The following is a 13696-nucleotide window of genomic DNA, read 5'->3' on the forward strand; positions in this document are numbered from 1 at the left end:
ACACACATCAGTGATCTGAGCATCTACAGTTCATTATGTTAAAGAGCTTTAATATGTATTCATTAGACTATAAACCTTACTATTTCATGAGTGAGTGCATATTCTGTGCTTCTGAATGGCTGTATTTACATCTCTGTCATGTTTCGTCGGGTGCACACTGATCACTGCAAATCTCGTCATGTAGTGTGTTGTTAGGACACGCCGTTTCAATGTAACCTGCTCACCTAATGTTTAGGTTTGTAATATTTATTTGCTAATTAATAACCTCATGTGGAACTCTATCTGTCTCTTATTTCAGATTCTGCTACAGTCCTCCGCATTTTGTTCACAGACGCATGCCTTGAGAGTCTTCCTGACTGAATGAATGTAATAAGCAGTTTTCCAACAAGGCAACCCAGAGTGCTGAAATATAATTGGGTAAACTGGCATTGGCCAGGTTAAAAAACCCTAAACAGGACAGCACGGAAAACACATGTTCACAGCAGCATTGTTTCTCAGATAAACAAGAGTGTTCACTTGGCATGTTTCTTAAATATCTGCACACATATGATGGTGTTTTATGCTATAGAAGAGTCAAAAACTGACATACAACACTCTTAATGTCCTGCTCCATTTGTTATTGGTCATTTCATACACACATAAGCACAATGTGATCTATCATTATAAAGAGGATCATGTTTATATAAACACTATAATGAGGAAGACTTCACTCCTCCTCAATCCCCAGGTCTGAATGCAGACACAGTGGAGCAGTGCAGCAGGTCTGTTCCCCGGTCTATTTCAATTATTAGCCCTGCCGGTAATCTGGAGGATTTTCAACACAGCTGAACACAGCAGAACAGATATAGGCGATGTGTCTGAATGGGAATGAACTCAACTAATAAAAGACAAAGTGCGCCATTCACCAATTCTTGTACAGCTCTCTGGACAGAAATGCACCGACAGCTTTGCTGTATCGGCCTGATAGCAGCACGGGGAAAGCCATGCAACAAACACTGGATGATGGAAACACACACATATGACCCTTCATGAACAGCTAAATACTGTGTGCCATGTGCGGACACGATATCACAGCTTGGCAGGTCTGTCTTTAGAAAGCTCTCATGAATAATTAAGAAGCAGACTCTTCTCATAGGATAAGTAAACTCCGCTATCATTAATAAAGAGAAACCGCTCCCCCATCGATTTTGATCCGCTCCATTAAAGATTTTAAACCCGGAAGATGAAATTAGTGGACAAAAGCTCAAAATGATCCCGCTGACAGCTGCTAAAGCTCAACACACACACACATCTGTTATCATCTCAAAACAAGTACACCAGGGGGTCACAAGAACAGTAATCTGCATTTACACTAGTGGAGAGTATTTCTCTGTTCATTATATTTTATTTATTTATTATAATGTTGAATATTCTGCGGCTTCATTGAATGATGAATTCTCAGACATGAGTCCGAGACATGATTAACTGTGGAGGAAGAGGAATGATCCCTCTTCCTCCTCTGATCACTATTGGTTCAGGACTTGTGGAGCTGCGCATGGATGGATTTTCTCTTCAATGTTTGGACTTTCAGCAGTGCAAACTAAACCACACTGAACTGAACTGAACTGAACTGAACTGACACATGTTCAGTTTACTGAAACTTCTATGTGAAGCTGCTTTGACACAATCTACAGTGTAGACGCGCTGGAGAAATGCAGATGAATTGAACTGAATCATTGTTGTGCTGCAGACTCGGGGAGGTCTAAAACTTTCTTTTCAAATCACTTGGTGTGAAAGAGCCTTTACACCCAGTTGTGCATTCTGAGGTCAGATCTACACACCATTAATGAACAGCTCTTACTTCTTGTTTTCTGGATCTCTCTGGTTGATCTTCTCCAGCACGTTGATCTCCAGTCGAGCTGCTTCTTTATATTTCTCCACATTCTTAATGATCTTCAGAGCGATGCGAGAGCCTCCCCTGTCACACACACGCACAAAACATGAGCACACACACATGCATATGCCCGCATAAACACACACAAACACATGGATAAATACACACACAAACATAAACGCACACACACAAACAAACAAACAGGAGCACATGCATGCATGCATAAACACACACAAACATGAGTACGCAGACACACAGACACACACTCACAAAACATGAGCACACACACATGCATATGCCCGCATAAACACACACAAACACATGGATAAATACACACACAAACATAAACGCACACACACAAACAAACAAACAGGAGCACATGCATGCATGCATAAACACACACAAACATGAGTACGCAGACACACAGACACACACTCACAAAACATGAGCACACACACATGCATATGCCCGCATAAACACACACAAACACATGGATAAATACACACACAAACATAAACACGCACACACACAAACAAACAGGAGCGCATGCATGCATTAACACACACAAACATGAGCACGCAGACACACACTCACAAAATATGAGCACACATACATGCAAACGCATGCATAAACACACACTCACACATACATGCATGCATGCATAAATACACACACACAAACATAAGCACACGCATGCATAAACAAACACATGCACACAAGCAAAAACACAAACACTGACACATGCATGCAAACACAAACACACGTGCAAACAAACACATGCATTCACAATGACATAGACGTGCACACCATACACACACACATGCAAATGCACACACACATAAACACACAATGAACCATCCAGACAGTCACTTGACAAACAGTCTCACCTGTGATGATCCACACACTCCACCACTTTCCCGAAGGTTCCCTCCCCGAGCGTCTGCGTGATCTCGTCTGCACAGAAAACACAAGCGTCACACAAACACACACAGTGGAGTGCAGAACGTGACTGTAGTGTGTGTGGTGAAGATGAAAAACACACATCTGTCCTGCAGAACATCACCGGCCCGATAGATCAGATGACCCTCCTCATCGTCTTTAACCGCCCACGCTTTCTGCAGAACACACACACACACACACACACACACACACACAGATTACGCTTGGCAAACACTCACAGCACAGTCAGGTGTATTTACACACAACACATAAACGAGCACACCCTATATATATTTTAATGTATTTCTTAGTGAATATAGACAGTAATTTGTGTTGAAAATAAACAGGAGAGCTTTATTGAACAGATCTATTCAGTAAAATAAGAGCTTGATCATCTTCATGAATAAAGATCAGAGAAAAAAGAGACACACTACTAAAGTTCAGCTAAATTATTTCAATATTTTTCTTGATTGTTTCTGTTAATTAAAATGATATTTAATATTTCCCCCATCATATTATCTGTGTGTGTAATGTTTGTACTGTGATCTTCAATTGTTTTTTCGATAGATTGGTTCTTCAGTTTTTGCCTGGTACTGACTAATCTAATGTATCTCCACAAATATATTACTTACTATAACACACCAGAAAGTAGACTGAGGTCATGAACTGACTCTGGTTTATCAGATTGCACAGATTACACTAGATTAGCATTATTATTATTTCACAGATGAAGCACACAGACATGAACAGGTGGGTTCTGTGACTCCAGACAGACACACACACACACACATCACGATCAGCCCAGCAGACACTCCAGAATGAGGTCACACACACACACACACACACACGCACATACATACATACGCAGACACGCACGCACACACAATATAAACATTCTAATAATGTGAAGCTAAGTCACTGTGAAACAACATAATGAAACAAGCATGTGTCATAGAACTACTGACGTCAGCTTCATATCGAGTTCATTATAAATGCTGAGTAAAAACAGGACAACAGCTAAACATTTAGCACAACATCATGTAGACTGTTTTCCTGTGAGGACATCACTAAAATCTTTTCTTGTTTTTGCAGATTTGCTCAATCAGTGTTGGAGAAAATGTTTACACTTAAATATAACTACTAAACACACACACACGGTGCATGAAGGATACTCACACACAGGCAGAGGCAGTCCAATACGCTCTTAAACACAGAGAACAACTCTGTCTTACCCATAACCACTGACAAACACACACATTTACACCACAGAGAGAGAGAGAGAGAGAGGAGAAAATCTGGAAGAACGGGAGACTGTGTGTGTGTGTGTGTGTGTGTGTGTGTGTGTGTGTGTGTGTGTAAAAGAGAGATGAGACTCGGGCTAATTTTAAACGCTCCTGAAGGCCCCTGGGGAAATCCTGAGACCCCAATCGAAGAGTCTGAAGTGCCAAGACCAAGAGATCTCATTACACACACACACATCCCCGAACCCCAACACACAGACGAACAAACACAACATTGAACCCCAAAATACAAATATGTAAATAAGCATGCACACACACAGACTACACATGCGCACACACACACCTGAACCCCAGCACACAAACAACCCTGAAACTCAACACACAAACAAACATAAAAACACATTTACACACACACAAAACTGAACGCCGCCTTCACACACACACACACAACCCTAAACTTCAACCCACAAACATACATAAATTCATACATACAAACTGAACCATAACACACAAATGCAAACGCACAACCCTGAACTTCAACCCACAAATAAACATATATAAACACACACAACCCTGAAGCCCAACACACACACACACACACACAGAACAATGCATCCCTACACTCAAACACATATACATGCAAAAACACACACAAAACTGAACCACAACACGCAAATGCAAACACACAACCTGAACCCCAACCCAAAAACAACCATATACAGAAACACACACACAAAAAACTGAATCTCGACACACAAACATTTATAAACACACACACACACACACACACACTCACTCGCACTCACACTCACACACTCCAGCAGAAAGCACAGACTGTAATAATCCCTCATTTTAAAGTCTGTATTCAGACATTAATCATTATAATGTAACGCAAACATTCTGAACTCTGAATGAACATGACGTCCTGCTGCTAATAACTGCTGGCCTACACTGACTGTAACGTCTGCTCACGGATATAAACACAACCTGAGGTTAAACACAACCAGCAGCTCATTACACACAGACAACATTAAGTCTACATGTTCATCACACTAAAACATATTTAATATAATAATCATTTACAGCCTTAATAAATGAAGGTGATAATTGCAACTATCATGGTTTATCTTAAATGTTTTAATGTCATATTCTATATTTATATTCCACATTTGACCTTTATGAACAGTAAAACTGAGCATCTTTAATTAGACTGGTTATAATAGTGAAGACTGAATGAGTTACAGTGATAATTCATCTATAAACCATACACTCCACATGTCCCTAACTCTTTCACAGCACAATAGGATTGTGTATATTGTGTATTGACATAAACATTATGACTTTGTGACATACTAGTCTTCTCTGCTTCTAAATGTGGCGACTGATGCATTGAAGTTTACATTATATCTAAACAGTTCAGTAAATAAAGTGGTAAAGTTTATAAAAAGGGACTTTTCAAACTCTGAAAGCCGACCGGATTCATTCAGCCTGTCAGACATGATCAGAACAGAAGCATCTGTGTGTGTTAGGGATAGTTCACACAAAAGTGAAAATGTACTCACCATTTACTCTCCATACCTTTCTGACATTACTTTTTCTGTCGAAACAGCAAGGCTCGTGTGATGCTGAAAGTCCAGAAAAGGAACCCAAAACCCTGTCAAAACTGTCCATGTGTCATATGAAGCTCATATTGGCGTATCAAACACACAGAAGAACATCTCTGTTCACCGCTGTCTTTGGAGTCAGGAAAGACTGTGTGTTTACTCAGGGCAGTACGACGCTTGTGTATTACGTTGCTGACTCTAATAATAATAAAAATAAACTTTATTTTATATAGCACCTTTAAAAGTAGTATCCCAAAGCGCTTTACATGCATATAAAAGTATAACACCGTGTCCCAACATCACGCGATGACACCAAGATCCCAGCAGCAAGCAATCTGGCTGTGAAAGTGTCTCCAGTACCTCAGTGCTCACTGATGGACATTTACTCGCGGAGAGCACACTAACATGCACAGAGCCACTCCATAGAGTATTGAAGCAATGGGGAAATGCTCAATTTTAATTCAAACAAAAAAACAAACCCAATTTCCATATGCGTATTGAACCGTGGAGGTTTTACCAAATGATTCAATGATAAATAGAGTATTATAGCATCCCTAATACATAAATAAAAGCTAGATTAAATCAAACAAACAGAGCCAAGACCATAAAAATGGAAACATTTGGCATCATATTGCCCCTAAAGCTAGCCTACATAGGTTTTAAGTGATTTCAAACACTTCAGCATTTCTAATATAAGAGAGCAGAGAATATCAGTTTATGTGCCAATGAGGAGAATGGCCGATCCCACACAGATTTTTTGCTTGCGTTGACTGAACAGACAAAAGACCAGCATCAGACGAGCGTCCTAAAACATATCGAGGAGTGTAAAAAATTAAAAGGTCAGAGAAATATTGCAGTGGCAGACCAATCAAGGCCTTTTAAGTATACTTTTTTTTAAATCAACTCTACAACTAACAGCAATCCAGGGCAATTCTTCAAAAACAGGGCTCATGTGCACGCTTGCCCTGCTCCTTTCAGAATCCCAGCCACTGAGTTTTGCACCAATTGAAATCTGACCAATCAGATGAAGCTTGAAGTAGCTGAACCTAGAGCTGATAATAAGCACTAACGCTGGGAGATGAGAGAGAAGCACAACAGCCAATGATAATCTGAATATCCGCAGAGGTTTTCAGTCATTAGAGTGTTTTAAAGACTAAATGTTTATACCTTGATATAGTTTTTTAGATCTAATTAGTCCAGAAAACACCTATTACCTGTTTATTTTGTAATGATTATTACATAAATAGATGACTGTTTGTTTAAATTAGTAGTGTCGTAAGAAATATCATTATTATAACACTCAACAACAATACTGCATACTCTCCCAGTTTCCTGCAGCTATAGTAAACACACACACACACACACACCTTGACGACCTGATGCGGGAGAGAAGATACAGAGGCTTTCCAGGTTTATTTGTGCACTAAAATCTTCTTGAAGCTTCACGATTACACCTGAACCACTGAAGTCACATGTAGTGTTTTGACTTGTTTTTGGTTCCCTTGCTGTCTATAGACCAGGACACACCAAGCAGACACTTGACAACACATGATATGAGGGAGAGCGATTCCTAACGTTCACTTTTGCGTGAACTAACCCTTTACTGTGTGTCAGTGCGTTTGTGGATGGTTGTGGTACTCACTGATGATATGGATCGGCTCTGGCTGTATGAGCGTGTTCTGGATCGAGTTCTGGTCCTGGTTCTGCGGCGTCTCCGTCTGCGTCCGCTGTCTCTCTCTGTACGGCGATCTCGAGAGCGTGTGTGTCTGAAATATCCATCTGTGAAGGTGAAGTCTCTGTCAAACTCCTCCCTCGTGTCCCGACAGTAGCGTCTGCTGCTCCTCCTGCGCTCGCCAGACGGCTGCTGGTAGCTGGATCTGTCAGACACACAATTAATAGTATTCAGTCATGTGACCTGTGCTGAAACCTGGTGGGCAAAATAACAATGAGCCGTAATGGCGGCTACACTAAAATCTCTATAGAATCCCAGCACAATCTGCTCATATCACATATCAACAGAATAAAACAGAGATATGATCATAACTGTACACAATGGGGACTTGTGATTCATATTCTGCTGTTTTCCGGTCATGTTAACCCCTCATGTTCCTGTCAGAGATGTAATTCAGCCATGTTTACCTTTATCTTGTGGATATTCCTCAGAGATTCACTCATTGGTGATGGTGTTAGCGTATTAGTGTCTGCTTTTAGATTTAATGTCAGTGTCCTTTGCTCAGATTAATAATTGCTGGTAGAGGAAATCTATTGGTTCATTTCTGCTGTTTATACTTTGACTTTGCATTTCAGTTTATAGTTTAACTGCACTTAACCTGTAGATCAGAACAGAAATAGTATAAATACTATACAGATGTATGAATTTCACCTCACACCATATACAGAGCAGACAGAAATTAAATAAAATCATGTAAATAAGTTTAATAAAGAACAAAGTATAGACCTGTTCTGCAAGAAAGAAAACCCAACAGGGATCCTGCTAATAGACAAAGACTTTTCCTCACTAAAATGCTGAATTCACATGACCCAAAGCAGGCAGCTGTTGTGCTGGGCAGTTCCTCCAGAACTTTGATTCTGTGACTAATAAATAGAGCTGTGAAAAATAGCCCAACCATAACAACAGGCAAAACAGTGAAACAAGAAGATGAAAAAAAACATGGTACAAAATAAACACATTTTAATAAATGGGAATTAAAATAACAAACAAAAATACGAATTTCCCTTGACTTTCAATGTCTGGAAGAGTCCTTTAATAACTCCATGAGATATTGCATGACCGTGGGACCATGCTGATTTCTGCTGTAATCTACTGTTATATAAAGGAAATAAAAAGAAATCACTTGCACCCTAATACAGTGGTGCAGCGTATCTGACAGGTGTGAATAATATTGTGAGCGGTACCTCCTTGAGCTGCCGTCTCTGTGGCGTCTCTCCCGATGGCGTCTCCTGCTCCGGGATGACATAGAGCGGCTGCGACTGCGTGTTCGGCTGCGTCGTCTGCGCCGGTGCCGCTCATACCGCATGTGACGACTCCTGCTCCGGCTGCGGGTCCGCTCTGATGACGGGTACCGCCGAGAGTGAGGCATCTGAACACAACACACACACAATCAAAGATCTACATCAACACAACACACAACCAGAGCTGCACTACACTGCAAGACACAGACACTCCTGATTTTCTTGCTTTATATATTGCAATTAGTAACTGTTTGAGACATGTATATCACGATTATAGTGTCCAGCTGTTAATAATAATTAATAATGATGCATTTTATTTGTAATCCGCATTTCTTAAACCCAAAGCACAACAAAAGAAGATATCAAACACATCAAATTATAATAAAAAATACATAATACAAAACAAATAAACAGGCCTGTCACAATAATCAACATATGGACTTACAGCACAACACTTGGCCATGACTTCAATCATTTTTGTTGATGCACTATATATATCGCCCATACATAAAAAACAATTCTAGCAACATTTCAGCTGATTGCTCAACATCTCTATTTCTACTGGAGTAGTCAGTGTCAGTATGGTTAATCAACACTGTAATATTTACTATAGTATATTTTTATGTGAGTGTCTGACAGCTGACAATAGATCAGGTAGCAGAGATCGCAGCCTCTGTTACTGTTTAGCTGGCACTTTTTTGTTAATTAACATTTATTATTTATTTAGGATATGCATTCACACTCTGATTCCAATGCCTCGTTATTAAATTGTTAAAATGACTAGAATAAAATGAAATATTCTTAAGAATAAAATATGATGTGTTCTTTGGAAGAGTGTAATTGCATTATAAAATGAGTGCAATAAAATAGTCTTAAAATGACAATAATATCATTTATGGTTCTATATTTAGGTGCAATATAGCGTACAACAAAAAACAGATAAAGTGACAGGCCTACAAATAATAATCTATTCTAATATCCTATTCTTTCCTATTCCATCTACCACTGTAATCGATTGATTAATTGGACTTATCTTTGAAGATCTTGTGATTGAAATGCAACAGAGCAGTAAAAAGTGTATAAAAGCCAATCACAGACACACAGTTATAAAAATTGTAATAACACATTGCTGTTTTAATGATAATCACAATCTGAAATGCTAATACTAACCATCAGAAAAATGAACCGTGGTTTACCTTGAAATGGGTTATTGTGACAACACTAAAGCTCTAAATTGTAAAAATAGGGTTGATTTTATAGGGCAGTGCATCTGCATAAACATGTATACATAAATTACAAACCCAGATAAATAACCCTGGAAAGACACAGAAATGAAATCAATGTTTTCTGGTTAGTCTATCAGTATTGAGGAGCAGAGACTGAATAGTCAGGTGTAAATCAGAGCTGTGTGGCAGCATTGATAACTCTCACAAGACAAATATACACAAGCCAAGCTCAAAAACAAGCCCGATGTTACCACATCACCAATTATTATGCATTATAGACAGCCATAAAGCACTGTTTATTTCACATTCATCAATACTTCAGATTTTTCTTTTTATATTTTAGCAGATTCTCTCTAGGCATAGGCCGGTATAAGACTCTGACGGTATGATAACCTTGGGTAAAAATATCACAGTCTCATGGTATCAGGGTATTGTGATTACTTCTCTAAAATATGTTTTTTTCTATGTCTGGGTAAATAACAAAACCTTTTTCCCCTCATTAAACACAATTTATCTTATATTGAGAAACATTTTAAATCTTTTAGAGAAGTAAACATGTCAGACTAAATAATTCAAATGATTCTTTGACTTCTGCCGGCTTCATTAGTTTCAAAAACACAGATTTCTTTACAATTTAAAATGGCGTCTTTGGAGATCTTATCTGCTGGAGATACTGTTATCAAAAAATTAAATATATAAAGAATCTTACACATACCTTAGGAACGGTATAGCAGAAAATTTTGGCGGTTTTAAAACCTTGACTTTTCCAATCCTTGGTATACCTTAAAAACGGTTATCGTTCCATGTCTAATGCTCTCACTTACAAAATCATCACAATCTGTCTAAAATTATTAATTAATTTCAAATAGAACTAGTCTAGTTAACTGGTGAAATTATACTACAATGCCTATTTTTTTCCAATATCATGCAGCCTAAGGTTCATATAAATGATTAAATACAATGAGTCTTTGTTGCTACAAACTTTATAATTCCTTGCATGCCTAAATGCTAAAATTATATCGTTTGTTTTCTTATTCTAAGCATTCCAGTATAGTTTTACAATGGAAAAGTAAAATATCTACAAACATTACAGATCATGCACAGTTCAGTCTTCCAGGTATGCTTCTCTAACTAGTCTTACAGGTTAATCATCTGATGTTTTTCTCACAACCTTTAAAAACAGCAGAAACAAAAGCAGAGCGGTCAAGAGCCTGTTCATCTCTCGACTTACAGCTAAACATATTAAAGCATAAATATATAAAACTGCATACTCCATGTATATGGGACAAAGATGAGGAAGTTTTTGAGCATTTAAATAATTAAAAGGTAACTCAACTTTCACTTTTTTCCCACAATACACCAGAATGTGTCTTAATTAAACTTTCTTCCTGAGCAAAACATAACGACGATTGACTCCCATACATTTCCCACAATTTCCAAAAACAACAATAGTTTTTATGTCTCTAAATCATCTGCATCACATTTAAAATATTTATATATTTCTGGCATATTAAAAGTCTATTCAATGATCACCATTATGGCCCCAAAATACTCATAAATTCTCATCTGAAATCTTTATTCTTTACGTAGTTAGAATAGTTCGGACTGCTGAGCGAATCACTGCTACAACCCTTCCTACTCCCCAAGAACTGTACTTATCCAGAGCGAGCAGAAGGGCTGCCAAAATCACTCTGGACCCCTCACACCCAGCACACTGCCTCTTTGAACTGTTACCTTCTGGTCGACGCTACAGAGCACTGTGCACCAGAACAGCCCGACACAGAAACAGTTTCTTCCCTCAGGCAATCCATCTCATGAACACTTGATGATAATAATGGTGGAGCCAACATCACTACTGCTATACACTTTTATACACATATACACTTATTTAACAACACACTTTACATGCTAATTTGCTCATAACAGCTGCACATATAACGTTGTATATAGTAATAAACATGTACATACACTTGTCAATCTGTATATTTGCACTCACTACTTACTTCTATTTTTAAATATATTTATTATCTTTATTGTCCTGTCTCTGTTATCCTGTTGCACTGTAGAAGCTCTGTCACCAAAACAAATTCCTCGTATGTGTGAACATACCTGGCAATAAAGCTTTCTGATTCTGATACTAGTATCCTTCAAAACACTAGATTTTACACATGACAACATGTTTTTCGTAATTTAGTAACACTTCTATCGGCTATTTTAAAATAGGTGCAGCTTAAAATGAGTGTGCTGTTTGAGTTTGACATTAGGTAACTCTGAATGACCTATATTTAATATTTGAAACATTAAAGTTGACACTTTACATGTTTTCTGTGTAGATAAAGTGACTTTTGTAAATGTTATCTGCTCCCAAAAGCACAACTGGACTCTTTTGTTTACTTATTTACATAAACAAACGCGTTTTAGTGCAGCAGATTTTTTAACAAACATTTAAAGGGGCGGGAAATCTTATTTCATCAAACGTATTCGATCTCTACACCTTTCTCAGTGACCCGGCGGTGTTGTTATGCTAATCATAAATCCTGAATAATTTAATAAACACGGTTTGGTCGTGATAAATTGATCATCAAATGTGTAAATGTAAATATAAAGCTGCCCGTCTTTGATCAATTCAATCAATAAGACAAACGTACCAATCAGAAATTTATCTGAATGAATCTGAGGTAATTTAAAATCAGTGTGTGTTGGTGAGGGAAGCGGTTAGCCGGTCGTGCTAACACTATTAGCGGCTCTCAAACACACACAAATCCGCAACCCCGGTCAGCTCAACCGGACACTTCATTAATAAACTGACGGGATTTACCGCTTGAGCAGCGACGCCGGTGCGTTTGTCCCACAGAAAATCCGTTCTGCCGTTATTTTACCGCTCCGTAAACCGAACTCAACTCTCGCTCACAACTTCCGGTGACGAGCTCCGAGCGCGCTCCCGCCAATCGCATGTTTTACATTTTTAACTCTTTACATTTTTATTTTTTAATGTACAAGTACTTTCATATACTAGATTAAACATCAAAATCATACCTAGAAGATAAATTTTGATATGAATATAAACAAATTACTATTTATACGTTCAGAATATAAACTTTTTCTTATTTAAATATTGATGAGAATATCGATCAACTGAGGATTAGGCAGAATAACCTCGATTGAAGGACATCCTTTTAATTTATAACTCATGATTGCTCATAAATGCTCATGTAAGAGTAAATAAATACATTTTTCTTTCATAAACATTGACTTTCAGGTGAATTTGTTTTGATAGTGGGGGGTTTATGCTAGAAAAATTAAATATATGTTGTATGTGTTTTTATAAATTAATATATTACATAATAAGCACAACCAAATAGGTCACATGAAAACGTTAAAAACATAATATGTGTGTGTGTGTGCGTGCGTGCGTGCGTGCGTGTGTGTGTGTAGTGCAAGTCATCGTTTAAACATCTAAATTTTTTCATTTCATTCATTCATTTTCTTTTCGGCTTAGTCCCTTTATTAATCAGGTGTCGCCACAGTGGAATGAACCGCCGACTTATCCAGCATGTGTTTTACACAGCGGATGCCCTTCAAGCTGCAATCCAGTACTGGGAAACACCCACACACTCTCATTCACACACACACACACTCATACACGAACTCGGAGCACGCAGAGGAAACCCACGCCAACATGGGGAGAACATGCAATCACCACACAGAAACGCCAACTGACCCTGCGGAGGCTCAAACATGCGACCTTCTTGCTGTGAAGTGATAATGCTACCCACTGCGCCACCGTGACACCTGTATTTTTTTATTTCAATATAAACTAATTAACATGTATATGATTAG

At 38.3% G+C, this 13696-nt stretch overlaps 1 protein-coding gene across 3 annotated transcripts in view; it reads right to left on the reverse strand.

Moving 5' to 3' along the window:
• The window catches only part of clk2b (CDC-like kinase 2b), a 28208-nt gene extending 15433 nt beyond the window's left edge, over positions 1 to 12775 (reverse strand). The window contains exons 1-6 of one of the 3 annotated variants that reach the window (XM_056475328.1): positions 12675 to 12775; positions 8574 to 8758; positions 7300 to 7534; positions 2916 to 2988; positions 2761 to 2827; positions 1841 to 1957 (exon numbers count right to left, since the gene is read on the reverse strand). In XM_056475328.1, the coding sequence (XP_056331303.1) occupies positions 1841 to 1957; positions 2761 to 2827; positions 2916 to 2988; positions 7300 to 7534; positions 8574 to 8758 (677 nt within the window). In that variant the 5' untranslated portion in view covers positions 12675 to 12775. Of the gene's footprint in view, positions 1 to 1840; positions 1958 to 2760; positions 2828 to 2915; positions 2989 to 3988; positions 4092 to 5615; positions 5716 to 7299; positions 7535 to 8573; positions 8759 to 12674 lie in introns of those variants that run through there. The other 2 variants (XM_056475330.1, XM_056475329.1) reach the window with 2 other exon arrangements.
• Positions 12776 to 13696: the final 921 nt, after the last annotated feature.

The sequence above is a fragment of the Danio aesculapii genome, chromosome 16, assembly GCF_903798145.1.
Source record: "Danio aesculapii chromosome 16, fDanAes4.1, whole genome shotgun sequence".
NCBI classification, from domain to species: domain Eukaryota; kingdom Metazoa; phylum Chordata; class Actinopteri; order Cypriniformes; family Danionidae; genus Danio; species Danio aesculapii.